Genomic DNA, 24,560 nt, shown 5'->3' with positions numbered 1-24,560 from the left:
AGTGGGTGGGTAGGGGAACAGAGGTGGGGGGAGGGGTATGGGAAACTTTCGGGATAGCATTTGAAATGTAAATAAAGAAAATAATAATAATAAATAAATAAATAAATAAATAAATAAATAAATAAATAAAGACACAGACAAAGAGAGTAAGTGAACCGAAAGCATCTTTGCTTAGAAAAATTAAGGAAAAATAAAAGACATTCCCATAAGTCCAAGGGGTTCTGAGGATGGAGAAACCCAGGAGCGGCTTTCCTTGGGCTTTTCATGGGACTGTGGCAATAACTGAACAAAGACTGGCATTATTCATGTTGAGATTGGTTAATTCTTTAAGTGTATTGGGTGTAAGTCAGTGGAGGGTCCATGTGATCTATGCTTCTCCCCCTAGTCCAGCCAGGTCAATGATGAGGCTTTGTTACACGCTGATCATCCAGTTACAGGAGCTGAAGCCCACCTCCTGACTCTGACTTCTGCCTTGTTAGTTGCTAATCTTGACCATGTGCTCTCTGTAGCAAAGGACGAGTTTGCCACTGTCAACCCTGTGGTCACTCACATTGTTCTTTTTTTCTCAGCATTAATGTGCCTAGCTTGCATGTCACCAAAGGGAGGTGATAACCCTAGCACAGCCACCAAGATGTAGCCTCAGTCCTTCTTAAGTGTCATGCCATCCTTATCTACGGGGTGATCTGCAGGAGTCTCTTTCCTTCATTAGAAGCCACACTTCCCCACCGGTCGGTCATTTACATTCAGCTTCATCCTCAGAAGCTGAGGGATGCTAGGGATCTACAGAATCTTGCAGCGATTCCCCTGGCTCGTGGGAGCCAGGCAGTCAGCACCTTGCTTCCCAGGGTCCCTGTCTTTGTTTCTTGCCTGTTCAGCTTGACTATCTCTACCCAGCTACAGTCTCGTATTTCTCTTCCTTCATGTGACCCACCACCATTTTAACCCTAACATTTCTTTTAAAACCAACATGAGTTTTCAGCATAAAATGATGTGATTAGTTGCATCATGGCCCCTGTTCCTTCCTAACTACCTACAGGAGGATTGTCCCTGTCTTGTCACCGTACATCGTAGCTTCTAAGAGAAACAAAGTCAGCCGTTTTCTAGGCAGATTCTCTGCCTTCCATACCCTCCCCGTTTTTTTGTATTTGTTTTGGTTTGTTTTTTGCTTTTGTTTGTTTTTGTCTTTCAAGAAAGGGTTTCTCGTTATAGCCTTGGCTGTCTCTGTAGATAAGGCTGGCCTCAAACTCACAGAGACCCACCTGTCTCTGCCTCCCAAGTGTTGTGATTAAAGGCATATACCACCATGCCTGTTTTGTTGTGTATATTTTCAAGGTGCTCAGATAATTACCAGGGGTTCAGGGTTTTGACTGTAGGAGCAGGAAGGGGGGCTGTGGTAGGGTTTCATATGTATGTCCACAATGGAAAGTATTGCGTTTTGTCTTTCACTATCCTATGTTTTCTGTCCCTTTATAACTCACACAAAAAGAAGTAGGCATGCTGAATCCTAGATTAAGATGCTATTAATGACTTGGCAGGAGTTGGGAATAACACCTGGAGTTATTTGATTTCATTTAGTTAGTAAAATGGAACAACACTGAAGGTCCTTACATGCTATACACTCTATGAAGAAGGCTGTACCTTGCACCTAGTACGAATGATTACTTCAGCAAATAGAGATGATAAAATAAGCCAGTTATTTGCAAAAGAAAGGTCTGGGAGTGGACTAAAGTCTACACATATGACTACTTTTATGTATTTACTTGTATTAAAGATTCTTCAGAGTTGTGTATAAGAATCAGACCTGTAAAGCAATCAGGTCCTCAGCCTAAACATTGGAACAAGAGTGGGAAAGTCTGAATTTATATTCCATGGTATTTTAGCAGCTAATTTGCTTTTGGTTTTTTTTCCTCTATGTTTTCAAATCTTGTGTAGGAAACTGATTTAATATACTTGATTTCTTTTTAATACTCTAAGGTAACTTATTTAGACTTTTTTTCAACTCTTTTTCTATCAAATTGCAGACACCACAAGAGCAAGAAGAAGCCAAGAGAGTGATGGTGTGGAATATATTTTTATTTCCAAACATTTGTTTGAGACAGATGTACAAAATAACAAGTATGTGAAAATGTTGTAGAATTGTTTTTTCTGTTGTTCTTAGACTGGTGCCTGTATATCTACTTTTAGACAGCCTAGGGTTCCCTTCTATGTGAAACATATTTCGTATTTCACTTATTAGAGTAATGTTTGAAGCCCTTACAAAGAGGCGGTTCCATTAGCAATTACACATGTTCCCATCTCCTCTCCCCCCACCCCAGCAGTACCAGGGAGCTACTGTTTCTGTTCAGCTAAGCCTGTAGGCCTAGCTTGAGGGAAACTTCCCAGTGCGTTTCTATAACTTTTTTCCAGTCCAGTAACATGTAACTTGGGAAGGACTTTATTTTAAATGTTAATGGCTAGCTATATGATATGTTTTCCCCATAATCTTTTTCATACATACCTTAATCTCACATTGGTCCTTCACACCACTGGAATAAAGCTTCCGTATTGGACGCTTGTTGAACACACTGTCTCAGCTCCTCCAGCTAGCTCATACTCCACCTTCCCCCAGGTTTCCACTGCTGAGGGGTAGCTACTTCAGGGCATCAGAGGCAGGGTGTGTTTTAGCACAATATTGTGGGATTTTATTGAAATATCAAAATGCTTTCTTCGAGTTTGGCCCCATGACTGTATTTTTATAGCACATAATCACTACCCTGGTTCCATTAGCCACCTCCCAGCTCCTGTGGCTCCAGTGCCCAGCTCTGTTACTTTGTAGTGTGCAGTGAAATTCCAGTAGTTTCTATTGTTTGGCTTATTCAATGTTTTATTGCATTGCATTAGTTCTGAAAGGGAGTGATGGAAAGCATTAGCACTCCATAGCACCAAAGTACTTTTGGGCTTAAGTGTAACACAAGGAAGTGTTACTGATTTGAAAATGTACAAGTTTTTTTTTTTTTTTTAAATTGACATTTGCCGAAGTACTTGGCTCTGTTTATTTTATTAAACACAGCAAAAAATTTTACACATTCAGCAAAACTATCTTTTGCCTATGAAGTTTAACTTGCTGCCTGCTTGTCTCATATTTACAGACTATTCTGATGAGTGTCTTTTAATTCTCTACAGGTTCATTGAGTATGGTGAATATAAAAACAACTATTATGGTACAAGTATAGACTCAGTTCGCTCTGTCCTAGCTAAGAACAAGGTTTGTCTGTTGGATGTCCAGCCTCATGTAAGTAAACCTTTGTTTGTGTTCCCTATGAACCTCCTCCGGCATCTCAGAATAAGCTCCATATGAAGTCTGCTCATTTAAGTCTGTAGGTGGGGACATTTGCGTAGAGGGGGGAAAGACGTAATGTTACTAGAAAGGCAGATGGGAAGAAGCCAGAGATCAGTTGTTTGCATCTCCTGGTTTTGCTCATCAAGTTCAGAGGCTATTCCATGCTTATTTTGGATCTTTTAATAATGTATTCCACTGTTAAATGTGTTAAACTTCTTTTGTGCTATGTAGTTTGTGTTTTGTGTTTATAGTCTGAAAGTGGACATTTTAGACCTCAGTTCTCTTTCTCCAATTTTGGTCTTAGACACAATGTACACATTTAAATCCCAACAGAGCTATGAGGCACTGTTGAATACTGTCTTATCTGAGACGCCATAGGAGACCTTGTGTATTACCCAGGGGCCTCTTATGGAAACTTTGAACGAAGAAGGCCAGTGGGTGAAAACATTTTATTCCTTATTTAAACACCTCTTTCTGGATAGAGAAGCTGTAGTCAGAGGATCCTTAGCATCAAGTTGATGGCTGCCTCCTGTCCAGGTTCCTGGAAGGAGTGGGGGCATTCCTGCTTGTCTGAACTCCCTGTGTATAGACTTGCTAAATGCATTTTTATTTGCACTTTCCCATCCTGGACACCTCCACACAGCCTCTATAACACCCTCCGTATCTACATAACCTCACAGTGAGACTCTGGTGAGGCCCTCATGAGGAAATCAATAATATCTCTCAGCTCAGGTCTGACCCTTCTGTCAGTTTCCCTTGACTACAGTTCAGTCTGCAGAAGTCAACACTTAAAACCAAGCTGTGAATTGTAGGAGGCAGAGAAGTCAGAGGTAGAGGACACCAGGAGATCACTGCCCATAGAATCAACTAAGCAGGACTCACGTGGACTTAGAGAGACTGAAGCAGCACCATCGCCCCTGTGTGGGTCTGCTCTTGGGACCCTTTTCATCCTATTGGGATGCTTCACCTAACTGCTCAGCCTTGATATGAAGTTTTATACCAAGTCCTATTGTAACTTTTTTGCTGTCTTTGGTTGATATCCCTGAAAAGCCTGCTCTTTTCCTAAGGGAAATGGAGGGGGATGGATCTGAGGGAGAGAGGAGAGGAGTATGGGAGGGGACTGGTTGGGATGTTTGGGGTGAGAGGAGAATAAATTAACAAAACAGAGCAGGTGTGGTGCTACACACCTGTCTCCAGAACTCAGAAAACTGAGGTGAGAGTAGGAGGAGTCCAGGCAGGCCTGGGCTGCATAGCAGGACCCTGACTCCAAACAGAGCTAAACAAGACACTTGAAGGGGGGGGGGGGTATGTGCCGGCAGACCTCATGGAGAACACAGGCTACAGAAACTGTACCTTTAGGCTGCTAACAATGTAAAAAAGATAGACAACTTCCAGACAGGAAGACATCTTTTAGAAGTGTGATCTAGAACCGAGTTTTCTGAAGTTTTTAGCCACTGTGTTTCATGTTAGTGATGGTTAATTTCAAAATATCTAAAGTAAAAGTTGCAGTCATCCTCTAGCTGCTTTTCAATGAGAATGCCACCCTCATTGTCAAGAACAGATCGAAGAATAGCCTGTTTAATTAAAGAATAGTTTTAAGAAATTTTCTCCTTACAAAATTCAGAATGCATGAGATTATGAAGAAATATGAAAAAATATCTTTTCTTCCTTGCAGACGGTGAAGCATTTAAGGACACTGGAGTTCAAACCCTATGTGATATTTATAAAACCTCCATCCATAGAGCGTTTGAGAGAGACAAGAAAAAATGCAAAGATTATTTCAAGCAGAGATGACCAAGGGACTGCAAAGCCCTTCACGGTGGGTGTCATGATCTTAGCCACCATGCAAATAGCATCTAGATACTTGTACCTAGTACTTGGGGACACTGATAATGATGGAGTTGTGATCCAGAACTCTGAAAAGGTTTAGTATGTGCATTTTGATTGGTGTCACTGTAAATTCTTGTTTCTATGAATTGATGTTTGTATCACACTGACTCAGAACTACTTTGTAGAGCTGGATATAGTAATGTACCCCAGCAGTGCCCAGCACTCAAGAGGTAGGGCTATTCTCTTCTGTCTGGCAGATTCGAAACCATTATGGTCTACAAAGGAAGAGTCGTGCAGCAAACCAATAACTACAATGGTAGTATTAACCACTGTGGTTTAGGGCTTCCTAGCATGCACCAAGCTTTGAGGTTTTTTCCAATGCCACAAAAAAAAAAAAAAAAAAAAAAAAAAAAAAAAAAAGAAGAAGAAGAAGAAAAAAAGAAAAGAAAAGAAAAAGGAACAACAAAAGTATGGTATTATGCATGCATGCAGATTTTTTTTTCTAAGCCAATCATTTATATAAGGGACTACTTAGCTTTTAATTTTATTTAACCTTTTTAAAGCTAGAAGTCTCTAAATAAGTTTCTGTTTATCATTAATAGTCTAATCAAAAACTGTCATAATTTGCTTTGTTGCCTTATATTTTATATTTTAACACAATAAAAAGTAGAAGCCCCATTTGGGTCATAGGATCAGGGGGCCTACACTGTCTCCTGATGATATTCATATTTCATACGAGTGCCATTGGATGCTATGGCTTCAGATGATTTTGGCTATACTGATATTAATCTCACTGAATGAAAGTAAAGATCATTATTAAAATTCTTTAGTCAAATTATTAAGGTTTATTTTCTATCAGACAAGGATACCTCCCTATAGCAGGGTTTGAGAAAATAGTATGAAACACAGGAGAAGGTGGGGTTTATATAGCTAAAAATACCTACAAGACTAGCGTATTTTCAGTGGTTGGGGGATTTCCAGAAGAATTTTGGTTACATAGAAACTTGACTGAACATTCCCAAATTATTTGGCAGAACATCTTAATCTTACCAGAGTAGAAGTCGGGATGTAGGGTGTAGAACATAACAAATTCCAGAAAATGGGTGAAGACCTAGTCAAGTTTACATTTTATAGAAAACAGGAATGAACTTATTTTGACCCTGTAATAAGATGGCTTTTAATTTTAAGATAGACTCAGGCTGGCCCATCCATCATTGACTCTTGGAAAGCCTTTCTTTGTTTTTGTTTTCATTCTTCTCAAATTCTACCTTTTTAATAAAAAACCAACAAATAAATATTAAATCCTTTTTTTTTTTTATCTAATTAGCTTTCCTTTAGTCTTTGTTCATCTGGGAACTATTGATTTTAGTTATTAAAGCATGGATCTTGCTTTTGATTCCCAGTGTTGGCTCTTTGTTCTAAAAGGGTGACATTTGTCCTTAAGAGACAGATGCTGTCCCATGTTGCTAGTTATTTTAAGTTGTTAACTAGCACTAAAGTTATCTTTCAATAAAAATAATTCATAAATGATAGCATAGTCTGAAGATGTAACATACTTTTTAATGTACTGTCCTGAGTTTTGTACCTAGCTAAAATATCTCCTGCCATCTAAAAATGTATGTGGCCCAACAGGGCTTTTGAAACACTTCTAATGGACCACAGGAGGGGCATTTGAACTATTGTCCTGTAATGTTTCCAACATTAAGAAAGTAGTTTGTGTTACACATTATATCTTGTGAACAAACATAAATAGCCAAGCCAGAGCGTCAGAGTCAACAGTACCCCTGATATCCATGACAATACCAATGTGTCCATGCAATGGTGAGTTAGTTATGACCCAGAAGGGAGTTCAGCTAAAGCTGATGTTAGCAATAAAAACCTCTAAAAAAGTAGTGAAGGTGATTTTGTTTTTTTTTACTTTGTTTAAAGTTTGAAAGCATAACAGCTTTAGGTAGTCATTGTAGAATGTTTTCATTTATGTGAAATAATGCAGTTGTCTGGTTACTTAATTTGTTATTACTTGTTTTTAATAGGAAGAAGATTTTCAGGAAATGATTAAATCAGCACAGATAATGGAAAGTCAATATGGCCATCTTTTTGACAAAATCATAATAAATGATGATCTTACTGTGGCATTTAATGAGTTAAAAACAACATTTGACAAACTAGAGACTGATAGCCATTGGGTCCCAGTGAGTTGGTTACATTCATAACTCAGGGAAATGTCCTTAATTGTCTTTTTACAGAGTTGCATGGTTAGATCAACTGCCATGGTTTTGGTAGGATTTTTTTTTTTAATAATTTGTATCACTGTCACAGATGTAAAGTCTTCAATGTCAAAGTCAAACTTTCAGTGCTGGTTTGTTTATGTCTTTTACAGCCTTGTTTGAAGCACATAACTGTACAATCTAAGTCAAAATATGCACAGTGCTATAGTCTTAGCAAAACTTGTATTTCCTGGTTTTCTTTAATCTGTTTCTTTGTGAGAGGCAGTAGGCATCAGAGTTCATGCCTCACTTGCACTCAGGTGTGCTCACAGCCCTTCACTGGGCATGCTCGCAGTTAAAAGCATGGGCTTGGTAGCCTCGAGCAAATCCACAGATTTAACTGAGCTGGAAATAAGACTCTGTCCTTACAAAATATGTTATTTGTGTGCACATCTTTAAAACAAAGAAGAAACTCAAATTTTTTCTTGAGGAAGTAACTCACATATTATAGCTTAGGAAATCCTTATGAGTACATATTGGTGATGCCACCAACATTATATAAGAAAAATCTAATTCTACTGTTTAAGTTGAGAGTCTCACTATGTTGTCGACACTAGTCTTGAACTTAGCCTTCTTTTGCCTCAACCTCCTGAGTACGGGAACATGCCACTACATCAGGCTTAAAAACAACTTAACTGATATTATAGATGTAGATACAAACCTTTCCTCGTGGTTTCGTAAAACTGGTTCTGTCTTAGGGCAAGGAATGATCACACAGCACCTCTTGCTTTAATCTGTCATATTTCAGAAGACATTTTTGGAGTCAGAAAGTTTTCTTCTTTTGCGTTGGAATTTCTCAGCAAATTATAAGAATGAGATATGTATTCAAAAACATGTAATACGTGTTAGGGCACAGTGAAGGAAGAGGTGCTCATGTTTCTGATGTGCAATCACCACACATGTAAATTGTCCTAAAGTGTGTTTTAGAAACCTTATATTGTGTTAAATTTTTGTCAACAAAATGATTAACACCAGCCATATTACATTTCAACTTATTCCAAAGGAAGATGGATTTTTAAATGTTTCCATGACATTGTTCCTTTTTCTATAATGCTTTAGGTCTCTAGCAAGTGAATAATTTGCAATACTACAAATATTCATAGTTCAATCTTAGAGCAGATTCCTGCCAGTCCTCTGAGCAGTACAGATTAGCCAATGGAAGATTCATCACATCTATGACTTGCATACAAAAAATTATTTTTGTTGCTTTGTAAAGAGTTTAAATATTATGTTTAAAGAAAAATAAAATGTAGGGAAATTTTATATATTTGTGAGATATTTGAAAGGCATGTTTTTAAATTATCAAATGAGGCTATTCATAAGATAAATTGTATGTAAAGATATAATTTAAAATAGTTTTATAAGCAAGATCAACATTCCATGTAAATATTGAACCTTTTGGCAGATAGGTCCACACACATATTACATGTTCACTGCTGTTGGTGGTGTCCATGGCTTTCCTTAAGATAATGTCAAATTTCTGCGTGAAGCAGAAACAAAAACTTTTCTAGTGACCTCATTGCATGTTGAAGCCTAACAGTCAGACGATTGGACAAATGAACACAGTTCATGGAAGTTCTGTGTTTATTGATTAAAGCCATGTAGCTCAAACACAGAGAGGAGGGCTGCTGAATTCCTAGTCTGAAATCACTGCTCTGTGTGGACTGTCTAGAAGCACAAGTCTTAAAGAGCTTGTTTGGGTGGAATATTCTGTCCCTTGCACAATGCCTACACTTCTCTAAAGGAATTTTCTATACCAAGAATGATGAGAAGTGTGTCCAGCATAGGACATTCTGGAATACTTTAGGTATCCCATGTGCATACCTCAGGTATCTTTGCTGATTGTTTTTCTTCATCTGGTGATTGCTCTCTTCATTTTTTATTTTGGGTTAGTGCTTGGGAAATTTTGTAGTGAAGGTGATGGAATGTCATGAAAATATAAATGTCTGCACCTGTTAGACCACAGCTGAACATCTTTCTTTAAAAAATAAATAAACAGAAATAAAGCAGTTTAAGAAATCAGGTGGCATGTAGCCTTACCTGTTTTTAATGCTTACAAAGAGCTTTAATTTAAACATAAAAGCCAGGCCAAGAGAAGGCTGCTGGTGCCTACAGCGTTTGACCTTGGAGGAGAATCTTTGCTCCTAGCTTTCAGCAGCTTGTTTCTGGGGTGCAGTGCCAGCCACTATTAGAAAAAGCAGGGTTTCATTGTTTATCCATTTAAAGTTGAACCTGGTATGAGGTGCCGTTTTTCTCCTCTATCTCCCAGTTAGAGTGGCCTAACAGTAAAGAGATAAACTGGAAACACTAACCATGGCTTTACTGAGTAATACGGAAACTTGGCGTCTATAAGGCTGACATTCCTGGTACTATATAATCATCAAGTGTACCTAAACTGTAGTCATTTAAAGTGAGCAAACATGTAAATTCAGATTTACAAAACTATGGAATCAAAAATGTCCCTAAAGATTCAGATTTTTATTTATTTTCCATTGACCTATGATGGATTTATAGATAAATGTAATGGAAATTTTTTATCTTAATAAAGTATCTTCAAACAATATATCTGCTTGAAAGTTGTTTAGCACTTGAATATGCTATAATTGTTATACCCTGTGTTGCTTTTTCCATGGTGGAACAAATTCCATCCTTTGGTATTATATAATTTATTTGATCTTTCCATGCCAAAAATTAAACATTATATTTTTCTTCAAATAATACTTTCAAGATTATTGGACAGATGGAATTCACTGCTCTTGGTCTATAAGTAGAAGTTGAGGGTGTGCAGAAGCAGAATGGGATGGGTAGTCCACACCAGTGTGTTGGGAACACCCATTCTCATCTTCTATTCGTTTCCCCTGCTGGGAATCAAGATGTTACATTCTCCTCTTGATCCAGTTCCACAGCAGAACTTGTCATCTGGACCTAGGAAGACAAACTAATCAACACCCACTGGCTCCATCATTGTGTCAGCACACTCCTGTTCCAATAGAGAGACTACTTGATAAGGCAAAGTTATCAAGAGAGTCATTAATTGATCTTTGTGGGGCTGAGAGTCAAACTTGGGGCCTTTGTCATGCTAGGCATACATATGCATTGCGTCCCCAGTCCTGATTCTAAACTTCTTGTTTGATTTCCAGTTTTGAGTATTACCAGCTTTGAGACCTTGAGGGGGGTCAATGGACTGTCTGTGGTCATCCTGTCATACCAGGATGATCCACTTAGAGGCCAGGGTGGAATCAGTGATGGTGATGATGGTGTTGGTGGTGATGATGATGGTTGTCATATCACAGTTAGAACTAGGTCGCAGTTATTTACCACTCTGTGTAGTAAATTCAGGAGTCACTGTAAGTACAATGAGCTTTATTATTTTGAAAGCTCCATTGCGTTCTACCACACAACACGTTGAACTTAATAGGTAATTCTTACTAGGGAGCAAATCACATTTTATTTTTTTCAGCTACTGGCTCTGATATACTTAATAACTTGAAAGAAATGCCCCTAGTTGACTCAGTGTTCTTTCTTCTACAACCTTCTTGCCTAAATGCTCGACCACCCACCTTGTATGTCTATGTAGTCACTGCCCGATGCGCGTTGTATTGTTCCACAGGGAATACCTGTGTGATCCTCTGTCTATCTCATACTTCACAGGTGAGAAACTAGGGGATCTTGTGTCTTCATTTCTTTACCTGTTGCTGAGGTAAAACACCCTGGCAAAACCAGCATAGGGATTAAGGGGGTATATTCTGGTCCACAGCTCAAGTGTTCAATTCATCATAGAGAGACGGAAAGCAGAGAAAGGAAAGACATTGTGCATGTTAGTTTAGCTCGGCTCGCTTTCCACATCTTAACCTGTCCAGGATACCCTGCTTGTGGAGTGATCGCGCCCACAAATACGATGCGTTTTCCACATTTGCTAACACAGTGTAACTAGGCTTCTGGAGATACACCCAGGGGCACTGTTCTCACGTGATGCTAGGTTCTGAAAGGTTACAGCACTGACCATCCTGCAGGAATCCTGGACTTTGTTCACAGTCAAGAAAATAGAAAGGTTCTAAATCCATAGCACCATTGAGTCTCTGTGTTAAATAGTACGAAGCGTTGTGATGGGCAAAGCCCTTTTTGGGTTCCTGCTGCTGAAAGCACCCTAGCACTAAGCAGGATCCATATGCAATACTTGCTCAGCTGTCATATGGCCTCTGTTGTCATATTAGAGAACTTGAAAATGCCTTAGAACTTAAAAAGGTAAGCCAAAGTAAGAAAATACAGTTGAATTCCGTTTATCTTTGTAATCTTCCCCCTCCCACTATAGGGATAAGAATTAAACTTAAAAGTTTAGTATTTTTTAAAATTACTTTCTGATTTCATTTTTTTAAGAGCTGCATTTCTTTTGTTTTATCAGTTGCTTAAAATATAAGTAAAAAGGCTGGCCAAACATTATTTGAGTCTACCTTGTACAAACCATACCTGTCACTGAGCTTTTACACTGCTAATAGTAGTGTATAAATTGTGATTATTGATTGTACTTAAACATGGAAATATTCAGGGCCAGGAAGTTTGATACACATGTGTGATAAGTACATGAATATGCATTTAATGTGAAACACATTGAAAAGCTGGAAGTAGGAGCTGGAGAGAGAGCTCAGTTAGGAAGTGTACTGCTCTTATAGAGGACCCACAGCAGGTAGACCACAGATGCCTGAAATCCAGACCCAGGGCATCTTTGTCAAATTTACATTCTGTATACTTCCATACAGAAACATAAACCCATACACATAATACATAAATAAATAAATAAACCCATACACATAATACAAAAAAGATAAAAAAAAGGCTGAATGCAGTGGTACTAATCTATAATCTAGCATGTGTTATGACGCAGAAATTTTCAGATCATCTAGCATGGGGTATACAGGAGAACAGCAGAGTCAAAGAGGCCTGCCGCAGCATAATAGGAGATGAGAACTGACTCCTGAGTGCTGTCCTCTGACTTCACATGTGACCTACAGCATGCACACAAGGTAATTTCTAAAAAAAACAAAAAAACAAAAAACAAATATACTGAACAATATATGACTGTAGAACAATAAAAGTATGGCAGAGTCAAATTCTTTAGTAAAAAGAAACATTGAAATATATTGCTATTAAAAATCTAGAAAACACTAGAAAAATTAATAATAGAAGAAAGAGGGAATAAGTCAAATAAATTTTTATTAAGAATTTGGAAGAAAGCACCTATGGATGGAAGTCAAACACAAAGAAGAATCAGAAGAAAACCTGTAACTTGGGAGAACAGAAGCAAGTCATGTGTCTCTCTTGCAGCAAAGTTAAATGGCATAAAATTATTTACTATGTGACAAGTTTTCTGCTACATCAAAAAGGAAGCCAGGCGTGTTTCTAGAATAGAAAGATGGGAAGAGGGTTGGCAATGGCATGAAGCAAGCAGAGACCTGCGAGCACAATGACATCAGAATTGAAAGCACAATGACATCAGAACTGAACTCACTGACCCTTTGTTTACTCTAAAGCCATTCTTTAAGAATCAGTTTATGAGCCACAGGCAAAGCTCTGAAGACAACCCATAACTTTGAATGATACAAATGCCATATTGCTTGGGAATCACAGCTCTTCTATTATTTTGAAATTTTTTAATCTTTTTGAGATTATAGTTACATCATTTCCCCTTCCCTTTCCTCCGCCCAACCCCTCCCATGTACCTGTACTTGCTTCTTTAACATTTTTGGTCTCTTTTGCCAGCAATTTGGTGGTGGTGGTGGTGGTGGTGGTGGTGTGTGTGTGTGTGTGTGTGTGTTGTATGTGTTCATAAATATGTGTGTATATGTATAAGGAAAGTAAATACAGCATGCTCAGTATGGTTAGTGTTACTTGTATGTATGTTTAGTATTCCTTGTATGTATGTTTAGTATCCCTTGTATGTATGTTTAGTATTACTTGTATGTATGTTTAGTATCACTTGTATGTATGTTTAGTATCCCTTGTATATATGTTTAGTATTCCTTGTATGTATATTTAGTATCACTTGTATGTATGTTTAGTANCTTGTATGTATGTTTAGTATCCCTTGTATATATGTTTAGTATTCCTTGTATGTATATTTAGTATCACTTGTATGTATGTTTAGTATCCCTTGTATGTATGTTTAGTATCCCTTGTATGTATGCTTAGTATCACTTGTATGTATGTTTTCAGAGCTAACTACTTGGTATTAGTTATCTAATTAGGATGCTTATCCCTGCAGAAGATGAATTCTCCCTCCCCCATTGGTCCTTAGTAGCCTATAGCTCTTCATCTAAGGGTGGAGCCCCATGACATCCCCCATGCATGTTGGCATATCAACTGGTGGTATCACTGGTAATCATACTATTGAAATGTCATGGGTGTAGTTTCCCTGTCATTTCTAGAAGGTAAACCTCATTAGATTCTCTGTTTCTCTGGCTGTTTTAATCCTGTCCCTCCCCTCCCCCGCAACTTCCAAAATGTTCCTCTAGCCTTAAGTATAGGGGTTGTGTTACAGATGAACTAACTGGAGCTGGGCAGCCCATGGTCTGGTTTTCTCTGAATGTTGACCAGTTGTGATTTATCTAATGTTCTCTGCCTGTTGCAATGAGAAGCTTTCAAAATGAGGGGCAGGAGCCACACTTTTCCGTGGGTATAAGGATGATAAATACTTAGAATGAAGTTAACACTTACATGTATTACATGTAATTTTAGGTAAATATAAAGTAATATGCTTCTCTCTGACAGCGGTTCTCACCTTGTGGGTCCCAACCCCTTTGGAGAGTACACCAAACAGCTTTTTCATAGGGATCAGCTAAGACCATTGGAAAATACAGATATTTACATTACAATTCATAATAGCAAAACTAGTTATTAAGTAGCAACAAAAATAATTTTATGCTTGGGGGTCAGCACTTTATTAAACTGTGTTCAAGAATTGCAGCATTAGGAAGGTTGGGAACCAGTGTTCTGGCTTTTCTAACATCCTGACTGCTAGTTAGACTTCCTCACCCCCTTTTCTTTTACATTTTTCCCAATTAAAGCTTAGCCCACAGTTTCCCCTTTCATATTAACTCTATCCTGTTATTTTTCTTTTTAGAGCTCCTTCCCTACTCACCCAATGGCCCCCTTTTGCTTTCTTAATATCTGCTCTTATTCCAGGTATCTGAACATTTGCAACTAGGAACTTCACATGAGAGAATACAATGTTTGTCTTCTAGGTTGGGTTACCTCACTCAGTATCATTCTTTCTAGTTGCATCCATCTAGCTGTAACTTTAATGATTTTGCTCTTCTTGCCAGATGATGAGTATTCTATAGTGTATATGCACCATGTTTACATTGCCCAGTCATTAGCTAAGGACATTTAGTTTCTGTCCATCTCCTAGCGATTGTGAATAGAGCAGCAAGAACACAGCTATACAAGTATTTGTGAAGTAGGATGTTGAATCTTTTGGGCATATGCCAAGGAGTGGTATAGCTGCATCATATGACAAATTTATTTTTAGCTTTTTGAGAATCCTCCACACTACTTTCCAGAGTGGCTACACCACTTAGCAATTCCATTAAGAGTGAATGACAGTCCCTTTCCCCACCTCCTCTCCAGCATTTGTTTTCTTTTAGCCTTTCTAATGTTGGGAAGATGAACTCTCAGAGATGTTTGCTTCCTGTTGCTGTGATTAAAAACCATGAGCAAAAACAACTTTGGGAGGAAAGGGTTTATTTGGCTCACACTTCCATCCTTGAGAAGAGCCAGCAGGAGCTCAGGCAGGAATCTGGAAGCAAGGACTGAGGCAAACACCATGGAAAATATAGCTTCTTGGTTTGCTCTTCATGTTGTAAGTAGCTCTCTTGAGCCAAATAGGACCATCTGTGCAGGGTGTCATTGCCCACCGTGGGCCAGGCCCTTCCACAAATAATTAATTGGAAAAAAAAAAAAAGCCCATAAACATGTCGTGCCCAAAAGAAAATCTGATGCAGGCAATTCCTCAGCTTTATTTTCCCCCACATTTCATATATGTCTAGATTTGTGTCAAGCTGACAAAACTAAACACAGAAATAAAGTGAAATTTCAGCATATCCATAAAATAACAATGAGACAATCCAAATCTATGGAATAGGACCAAGATGGAACTAAATGTTTCTAAAGGGATAGAGAAAAACTAATGGCTCCAGCCACTTGGGAAAGAATAACACAAGTGAGATTTTTGGCTTGCTTACTGAATTTCCCAGGAATGCACGACCATGTAAATCAAAAGATTATACTTCTTTCCCCCAAGAACTTAAATAAGCATAACATGACTACTAGCAAGGCCCCTGGTAGCTTTCAAGCCTTCAGTGTAGTATGTCTGTGTACTCTTGCTGTGGCATGTGCAATAACTACATATTCGATCACTGTTGCCTTCTAGGGAAGTTGCTTGAACATCTATGAATCAAAATATGTATTGTTCTTATTTTTAATGGACTTTCTTCTATTTCTCCCTTCTACCAGAACAGAATGGTGTGGGAGACCTCCCCAGGAGTTAATTGGTCAGGGAGGCCTCAGGAGCCCCCAAAACAATGAAGGCTTTTGTCAGTCTTCTTGGTCACCCACCAAATAGAGGTCTTACTGCTCCTCAGTTGTAAGATGCTAAGAAAACAAGATGGAACTGAGCTGGCAACTTTCTCCCTGCAGGCTAGCTTTTAAAGTGCTGGAAGGTGCTATGCAGACTGCTGGGGAAGTAAAGGCATTAATGATCTCACCTAGTCATAAATCGTATTAACCTGCTAAGCAAGATACATCAACCTTCAAATTAGTGGCACAACTGTTGTAAAGGTAACCAGTTGCCTTCCAATTAGATTCAAAGGCCACTCCACAGGAGGGAACTTATTTATTCTACTGTAAGTTCCCCAGTACTGTATAGCAGGGAGGTCATAGGCTCAAGAGAACTTACTATTGATGTTTAAGTACACTGACAATGTCAACCTGCGTTTTAAGCATCTGCTCTGATACACAAAAGCTGCTCTCTCTCTTAACCAAAGAATCCTCTCTTTGAAATAAAACTTGATGAATGCGGAGATTCATGGCTGTCAAAAATGGTGATTGAGAACTCCCTGCTAAGAGGCTCAGGGACCATTGTAGAAGGTGGGGGTGGGGCAGGAAGTATGTGAGAGGCAGAAGATAGGATGAAGGGCCAAAAATTGCTATCCTCTGGGACTAGACACAGTCATTTCCACCATGAACTCACAACACTGGGGCCATACAAGACTGGACTTAGGAAGAGTCATGGATAGATGGGGGGGCCGTGTAATATCTCCCCTTGGGGCTGAGTTATTAGCGAGCTGTGCAGAGGTCCAGGGAGAGGGGGGTCATAGTCTTCCGTTTTGTACAGTTATTGAGCCTACAACGCTCCAAAAGATAGCTCCAAATCCATGTTAACACAAATGACCAAGGGTTAACTCAGCAATTCATAAAACAGAACAGAAAATAAATATGAGAAAGACATTTGTAAGGAAGAGAGCAAGGTAGATAGGGAGGTAGTAGATGGGAGAGGGTTGAGGATGAGAGTGGTCAGTAGGAATTGTGTAGAAATATGATATTATTTGCAAAATTAATTTTTAAAATAGAGCTAAATCCTCCCTTCACATTTTTTTAATGTTGTATGATAATGATTATTGTCTCCAGAGATGCAAACTAAATCTAATAGGATTGAGGAAAATATTGGTTGTTGTTAAAGACTCCTAGTATATAATGTTCAAAGGATGAAGTATAAAAGCTGAAAGGGGTTTAGGGACATGGAGAGTAGCAGATTTGAGGCATTCCATGCCCACCTAATAGGATTTTCCTTAAGGAGAAAAGATGTGCTACACTCTCCCTAAAATGGAGAAATTGGTATAAAATCTCCACCTGGTTCCCTGCTGTGGTGCTGCAAGATGCTGTGTTTCTTAAAATACATGGTACTGGGAAGAGAGGAGGAGGAGGAAGGGAAAAGAAGAAAAGAGAGAGGAAGGAAGAACATTTATCCATACATGAGAATTCAGCCTTGTGGCCTGGATACTTGTAAACTCCCCACTCCACAGCAGTCTCCACTCTTATCCCAACACAATAGCAATAAGCCTTCAGAGAGACCATTCATAGGGTAGTAACTTGTATTGGATTTGTATATGTTTTTAACTCTGAACCCTCATGTCTAGTAGAGTCAGTTTTTCTCCCCCTTGATTAACTCACATGCAAACAAGATATATACTCAACACGTAACAGTTGATATCTCAGAAGCGCATCTTACCCGCGCTGCTAGCTGCTCTCTTTAGTAGCTATTCCAGTTAGATGTATTTTGATCCCACCCCACATCCTCTACTACAGCCTCACCCAGTGTCATATCCTCACTGTTTTCTGCCTGCATGATTTTCTAAAACAAAATTCAATTATGGCACTCTCTTGTTTAAACTCCCAAGGGTCTTGATAGTAATAAATGGGCAAAGATTCCAACAAACACTTCACAGAAGAAAACCTACAAATGTATCTGTTCTAAGACCACAGAAAGAAATTCAGCTTTATCAGCCAACAGAAAGGCAAATTGAAACTACACAGAGATTCCACTACATATACTTTCTGGCCAAAAGTGCAGACTGACCTTCAACAAGGATGTGAAACAATTAGAAATCTTGCTGTTATATGGAAGTGGTGCTGGACAGTAATTCCGCTGGTTCCTAAGCATCAGGCCATGCAGCCTTTCATTCTTATGGATTTACCAAAGATATGTGGAAGTGCCTGGTCATGTAAAGACTTCTACACAACTATTTATCTTAGAATTATTTGTAATAGTCCAAATTGATGTTGACATAAGTGTCTACAAAATTATTATCTGTCCAATTACATGGAGTAAAATACCACATTAGAAGGTAATAAACCAATGAAGCATGCAATAATATGAATTACTATTTCTATTCCAGTTATCCTGAGTTCAAGAAATAGTACAGAAAATATGCTATATGATTCTGCATATAGGATTTTTCAAAGTAATCTACAGCACCAGAAGACGGATCAGCGGAGGCAAGGTATTGGGTAGGGTGTGACAGAAAGGGGCACAAAGAACTTGTGCAAATGGTGGATTCAGCTGGCCATTTGAATTGTGATAATGACTTCTAAGATAGGTCAAGTTGATAAAAGTGTGGTGTCATTTCTCATAATTCAGTGTACTTCCATGAAGTTTTAAAAAATTAGGTACATTATCTGAAAAAAATTTTTTTAAATTGAGTATAGAGACTTGACTTTCAGGCAAAACAACGATTGCTTTTTAAAAGTCCATTCCCTGGCTGACTACTGAACCCCCTCTCCAACCTGGGAACCTTTCAGCACCTCACACGCATCCACTAGTGCTAGCAAGACTGCATCCCAATTATGTGTTGGTTGCTTTATCTATTCCTGCCTTTTCATCTCTGAAAGATGAGTTCAGAAATACTGAACTTCCCAGTTTCCTCCCTCCTGCCAGTGGTGTGTGGCATGAACAGTTTGTGAGAAGGTGAGAGAACTAATGAATGCACTGGGCCCCTGACAGAGCAGGACCACTGGGTAGTCCTCTATAGAAGTGCTGCTCTTGGCACTGGTGTTGAGATAGGAAGGGCACCAAAGTTGTGTTGATCCTTGCACAAGAAAGTCCACTCTTCTGTGTGAGATGTGCTGAGTGTTCAAGAAGCCTCAATCTTCTTAAATTAGGAGGCAGAATTGTCTATAAAGAGTACATTCTTGGATAGTTTAGTAACTTTATTTTTATTTACTGTTATCCCCACTGACTGGTGTAGGCTAATATGTGGATTATCTGTCTTTGGTCTTATGTGTCCTGATTCTGTGGCCAAACTGGCTGGTGTGATTATTATTGTCTGAATTATCCACAGCAGATCTGGCTTGAGGTGGTATCTGGTGTTGGTCTCCAGCAACACTATCAAGACTTGGTTGTCTGTGGATTAAGGCACAGGGCTTAGCCCTGTCCGTTGACTTTCTTCCATACACTGGCTTTATTTTTTAGATGGATTCTCCATTAGAAGCTGCAAACTAGCTGGACCAAGAACCAGTTCCAACAGCTGAAAGAATAGCAGGTTTCTGGGAACTTGATGGAGGCTGGTGTTTGCTTCAACTGACTAAAGTGTTCTGGGCTCCAACCCCAGATCTGAGGTGCCTACGATTACAGAAAGGAGTGGTTGCATGAGACAGTAGTATTTGAATTTGCCAGAGAGCCTGTTAAAACACATCTATCTGGCTTCTGGAGCCTACCACAGAGTGTGATTCAGTGAATTCTGGGAGCTGTGTTTTTAGCAAGGCTTCAAGACTTGCTAAAAATCCTAGAACTGGCTCTGAGAATCATTCCTCTGAGGGCAACTGGGATAAGAGGACTCAAGAGAGGAAATGTCTGCTTGGCCTGGCTGATATCTGTGAATTCTGTCTTTCTAAGTTCAGACTAAAGGCACACCCTTAGTTGGATGGCCTTTGGAGATGGGGCTTTGGGAGACTCAAATGGGTCTCAGAGTTGGACCATCCTGGGAACGTTAGTAACTAGAAAAGAGAACAAGAGCATGCTCTCAACATGTGGAAATGGCATGGAGGGATCTGTCTACAGACCAAAAAGATACTTTCCAAGGACTCAACAAATAGGTTTTGGTTCCTGGCTTCTAGGACAGCAAGAAGCAAGTGTCTGTTGTTCAAGCTGTCCTGTGCTTGACAGTGTTTCAGTAGTAGCTCCAGCACACTGACAAGGATGTGGGAGAAAAAATGGAAACCATATTGCCCATGAGTGTGTAAAAAGGTACAACTACTCTGAAAAGCTGCAATATTCAAAGCAAACACACGAATACCATAGCTCTGAGCAAATGTACTCCAGGCCATTTATATCAGGAAAAAATATGTGTCTACAAGGAGTACAAAGAATACATTCTAAAATTCAAGAGTGCCTAAGAGCACAGTGAAAGTTAACCAGAACCAATTCTGTATTGTGAGTAGGAAGTAAAAAAAGAACTTTATTAGAGTTCCTTCCAGCTTCACTATGCAGACCCTGCCTGCCCTGCACGTGGACTATAGGGCAGCCCCACTACCACCTTCATGGGTCTCCATCTGGAAGCCCAGGATGCAAAGGACATGACACTAGTGTACCACCCAGCCATGGTACCACACCTCCTACACTAAGAGATGCAGTGGCCATGGATAGGCCAGGGGAATAGGTGTGGGGATGGATAGAGAGGCAGTATGTGCCAGCGTGCACTGTGCCTGTGCTCTCTGCTCCCTCTCTGAACCCTGCTGCTTTGCCCTGTCCTCGTGTCCAGGATGCTATTGTTCACATGACCCAGATCTTTCTCTGGGCCCTGGGTTAAGGGTTCTTTTCTTTAAAACTGGCTCTGCAGCTTCTGACCAATGAACTTGTTGATGGCCATGACAAACCTACAGTTTTGTTTTATTGTTTGTTTTATTTTGTTTTGTTTTATCTCTTCCTTTTAAGAAATGTAAATATTTTTACTTATTCATGTTACATCCCATTCACTGCTCATTTCCTACCAGTCGACCCCTCCCACAACCCTTCTCTTCTTCTCTTCTCCTTTGTGCAGTGAGGAACCCACCCTGGCCTTCAGATCTCTGCAAGGCTGGGCACTTCCTCTCCCACTAAGGCCAGACAAGGCTGCCCAGCTAGTAGAACATTATCCCGCATACAGGCAACAGCTTTTTGGATATCCTCTGTTCCAGTAGGTCATTCAGGACCCACATGAAGGTAAAGCTGAACATTAGCTACATATGAGTGGAGAGATTGTGATTGTGATCTTGCAGTATTTTTATTGGTCAGATCTTTCTTTTTAGCCTACAAGAACATACTGCTAAGTTCGTTCATAGTTTTGCAGGGCCTCTCTGGTTTTTTTCATCTTATGATTGAGGCCTTCCTGAAAGTAGTCTAAAGTCTGCCTGAGAACTTGGTGCCTACCTACTTATCATGTTCCTTGGGAGATGTGCTTTCAAGGTGGCTGGCTCTATTGTCATCATAGAGGGTGTTGGCAGTGAGAATTTTCCATGGTGGGTCTTCTCCACCATCAGCTTTTGTACTTGACTTACAGTTTGTGTTTGTTGTGTCTGCTCTGATCCTGGGCCATTGCGACCCTCTTCTCTGAATCTTCCTTGCTTTCTCTTCATTTTCTCTTTCTTCTCTTCTTCTGATCAGCAGCCTTTTTACACAGCCTTGGAATCACTGCTTCAGGCCATGTCAAAGTGAAAGCCAAAGCAAGAGCCACTCAGGAAAGCTCCCCTGCAACTTGTGCTGGGTGTTGTTCTGGGAGAAGAAGGAGTAAAGTCAGGAGGCAACCAAGCATGCACTGTGGCTTTGGGTCTTCTCATACACCCACCCATAATCTGAGGCCATTGACTGGAAGTTTGGGGCATCCTAAGTCCAGCCCTGAGCCTTTCAACCAATGGTGTGAGGAGCATGTGTGCACAGGTGGTCAAGGTGAGTATCATTCTGGCCCTCAAAGGTCATTTCCAGATCACGTTCATCACAGTTACAGCTGGACCAGCACAAGGTTATACTCACTCAGGAAAGTCCTTGAGTTAGACTCTTAGGAGTCTTATCTCGCCTCCTAAGCTGTACATGCCCCCTTGCAGTGCTGGTTGATCCTACATGAGAAACCACAGTTGGGGGCATTGTGTTGACTATTGCCATAGCTTTAACTGTAGTTCTTACAGCTTGTATTTGGCCCAGAATTCCACATTCTGTATCCATAATCATAGGAGGGTATAGTACTGGTGTCCACGTATATTGACTGCAAGATGGTTTGAGATCCCTGGATGAAGCCTATGTAGCTCACAGCACTGTTTCACAGGCACTGTGACATTAGCCTGCTTCTCCTCTGTCTGAAGCTGTTGTATGGTTTAGCAAAAAAAAAAAAAAAAAAAAAATAAATAAATAAATAAATAAATAAATAAATAAAAAAAAAAAAAAAAAAAAAAAACTCAGAAATCCTTTTGAAATTTTATTTTGAGACTTTGATCATGTATTTACCAAGGCTATCATAATAAGGCAGCTGGAAAACAATCAGATTTTGGGAGTTTGTGAAAACATCTTGTGACCTTTAGTCAAGGTTTTTATGAGGAATACAAGCTTGGACTATGAGCTACTTTCCTGGAGGCACAGAAAACAACACAGTGATTGCTGTCCTAACCAGTCTATGCTGGACTTGTGTGTTGGCCACTTCATACAGGGCTCTTCTGTAACCCACCAGGGAGCCCACAGTCCTCAGCATGTCTTTGATCATGGGTGCTTCTCTTAACTTACTATAAAAATTAGGGGAAATCATAAAAATGTAAAATGATTCATATCATATATTTCATACACTCTTAAATTCTTACCCTGTGCTATAATGTACAAAAAGAGGATCTTGGGATGTGGGTTAGTTGTAGAGTGCTTGATGAGCATGCAAGAGGCCCTAGGTTTGGTACCACTCACTGCAAAAATAAAATTATAGAGAAGGCAGCAAGGTGGCTTAACATGTAAAAGCCTCAAGATGTGAGATCAAGCTTAGGAACCCACAGAGTGGAAGAAGAGAATTGATTCCCACAAGCTGTCCTCTGATCTATACACAGGCACCACACACACACACACATACACACACACACAACTTTTAAAGTAATATTAAATACAATAAAAGATAAAAAAAAAAAGAAACTGAAAATCTCACATGCCCTGATGTGAAAAAAATATTTAAAGAAGACTATGGATTCATATAAAATTGTGTTATTGAACAGTAAATGAATTAAAGTATTTTCAAATAATTTCTTATCCTTTTATATTTCATTTGGAATCAATTTGACTAGCAGGTGGCCCTACTATGTTGAAGAAGAAATTTTTATTTCTGTCTTGAGAGAGCTTTTTGTTGATTGGCCACTGGCATGGACATCCAATCTGCAGGAGACTTTCAACACTGAAAATGCTCAATTACTTCACAAACTAAGCTGGAGCCAGAGAAAGCAGGAAGCAGGAATTGTTATAACAGCCAATGACTCAGGTCTGAGCCCCCACTGCTCATCCATCCTAACCCCTTAGGTCACGCATTAATGACAAGACAAATGGGCTACATCTGTATTTGCAGAGAAGTCATAAAACTGTCAAATTAGTATTGATGAGATTCGATGTCTAGTGTTGATGAAGGGGCCATTCTCATCCCCTCCCAGGAGCCATCTCACCAGTGTAAGGTGAGGAGAGGCTTTGCTGACCTCATTGGACCATGGATCAATATTGGAATTTGCTCTAACTAATAAGTTTTAATGACATGAGCCAATAAATTTCCTTTACTGATGGAATTTTGTTTTCTATTTGTTTCCAAGTAGATAAAAAGAGCAACCTTTTTTGCAGGGAGTCTGGTAGGAGACGATATCTAAAAGTGAATTAAAAAGTTCAACCCAGGGCTGGAGAAATGGCTCAGAAGTTAAGAGCTGTATTTGCTCTTCCGGAGGACCAGGGTTCAATTCCCAGCACCCCCATGCAGTTCATAACTATCTATGATTACAGTTGCAGGGGAGTTCAATGCCCTCTAACCTCTGCAAGCATAGGACAGGTGAGTTACCACATACACACATACGTGCACCTATACAGATACAAAATACAAATTTGAAAAATTAAACCTCTCAATAAGACAACCTGCCTGTCTTCTTCCTTAGAGAAAATTTGAGAAATATATTATTGGTTTTTTTTTTTTATTTCTAGTTGGAGCATTTCAAATACAGATGTTTTAATGCCCCACTGATCTTTTAGTGCCCCTTCCAGGCTGATGCTATCAACAGTGGCCCAGCTGGACTTCAATTTATTCTACCTCTGATGTTGTAAATTTGCTGTGCCCATAGGTCAGTGGATGAATTACAGTAAGACATAGATTCCTCCCAGTGGCTCACAGCAGAACCTGCATCTGTTAACCTAACAGCCCTGGTCCTGCTCATCCTGGGAGCTATGCTCACCCACCCCCCACCCTGCTGACATAGTCACAGCTGAGAATGACACAGTCAGTTGCTGGTGGGACATGGGGACAAGAAGGCGGGAGAAGCTAGCGTTTTCTTTCTCCTACTCTTTATCTGGCTCACGCTGAGTCCCACCTGATACCCCCCTGCTGAGTCCCACCTGATACCCC

The 24,560-nt window shown here is 39.6% G+C and overlaps 1 protein-coding gene across 4 annotated transcripts in view; it reads left to right on the top strand.

The window, feature by feature from the left end:
• Positions 1 to 8,675, top strand: part of Mpp7 (membrane palmitoylated protein 7) — a 233,383-nt gene extending 224,708 nt beyond the window's left edge. For 3 of the 4 annotated variants that reach the window (XM_021214588.2, XM_029547221.1, XM_021214586.2), the window contains 4 exons: positions 2,022 to 2,115; positions 3,163 to 3,271; positions 4,995 to 5,138; positions 7,183 to 8,675. In XM_021214588.2, the coding sequence (XP_021070247.2) occupies positions 2,022 to 2,115; positions 3,163 to 3,271; positions 4,995 to 5,138; positions 7,183 to 7,362 (527 nt within the window). In that variant the 3' untranslated portion in view covers positions 7,363 to 8,675. The remainder of the gene's footprint in view (positions 1 to 2,021; positions 2,116 to 3,162; positions 3,272 to 4,994; positions 5,139 to 7,182) is intronic. The other variant, XM_021214587.2, reaches the window with a different exon arrangement.
• Positions 8,676 to 24,560: the final 15,885 nt, after the last annotated feature.

The sequence above is a fragment of the Mus pahari genome, chromosome 15, assembly GCF_900095145.1.
Source record: "Mus pahari chromosome 15, PAHARI_EIJ_v1.1, whole genome shotgun sequence".
Lineage (NCBI taxonomy): Eukaryota > Metazoa > Chordata > Mammalia > Rodentia > Muridae > Mus > Mus pahari.
This window is presented reverse-complemented; position numbering and strand designations above follow the sequence as displayed.